General features: G+C 64.8%; 1 protein-coding gene across 1 annotated transcript in view; it reads left to right on the top strand.

The window, feature by feature from the left end:
• Positions 1–182, top strand: part of DDOST (dolichyl-diphosphooligosaccharide--protein glycosyltransferase subunit (non-catalytic)) — a gene marked incomplete at its 3' end in the record, with an annotated part of 4466 nt that extends 4284 nt beyond the window's left edge. The window contains exons 9-10 of the mRNA XM_010139101.1: positions 17–44; positions 76–182. Coding sequence (XP_010137403.1) covers positions 17–44; positions 76–182 — 135 coding nt within the window. The remainder of the gene's footprint in view (positions 1–16; positions 45–75) is intronic.
• Between the last annotated feature and the right edge of the window lie 37 nt (positions 183–219).

The following is a 219-nucleotide window of genomic DNA, read 5'->3' as shown; positions in this document are numbered from 1 at the left end:
TGTGCCCGCGTGGGAGACCCCCCCTGGGGCCCCCCCCGCCGCTGGCGTCACCTTAACATCCCGTCTGGTTCTCAGGCGGCAAATACAGCGTGCGCTTCAAGCTGCCGGATGTCTACGGTGTGTTTCAGTTCAAGGTGGACTACAACCGGCTGGGCTACACCCAACTTTACTCCTCCACCCAGGTAAGAGCGGTGGGAAAGCGCCGCGCGGCGGGACGGG

Source organism: Buceros rhinoceros, unplaced genomic scaffold, assembly GCF_000710305.1.
Source record: "Buceros rhinoceros silvestris isolate BGI_N320 unplaced genomic scaffold, ASM71030v1 scaffold33136, whole genome shotgun sequence".
Taxonomy (NCBI): Eukaryota; Metazoa; Chordata; class Aves; order Bucerotiformes; family Bucerotidae; genus Buceros; species Buceros rhinoceros.
The sequence above is the reverse complement of the archived record's forward strand: the minus strand, read 5'-3'. Positions and strand labels throughout refer to the sequence as shown.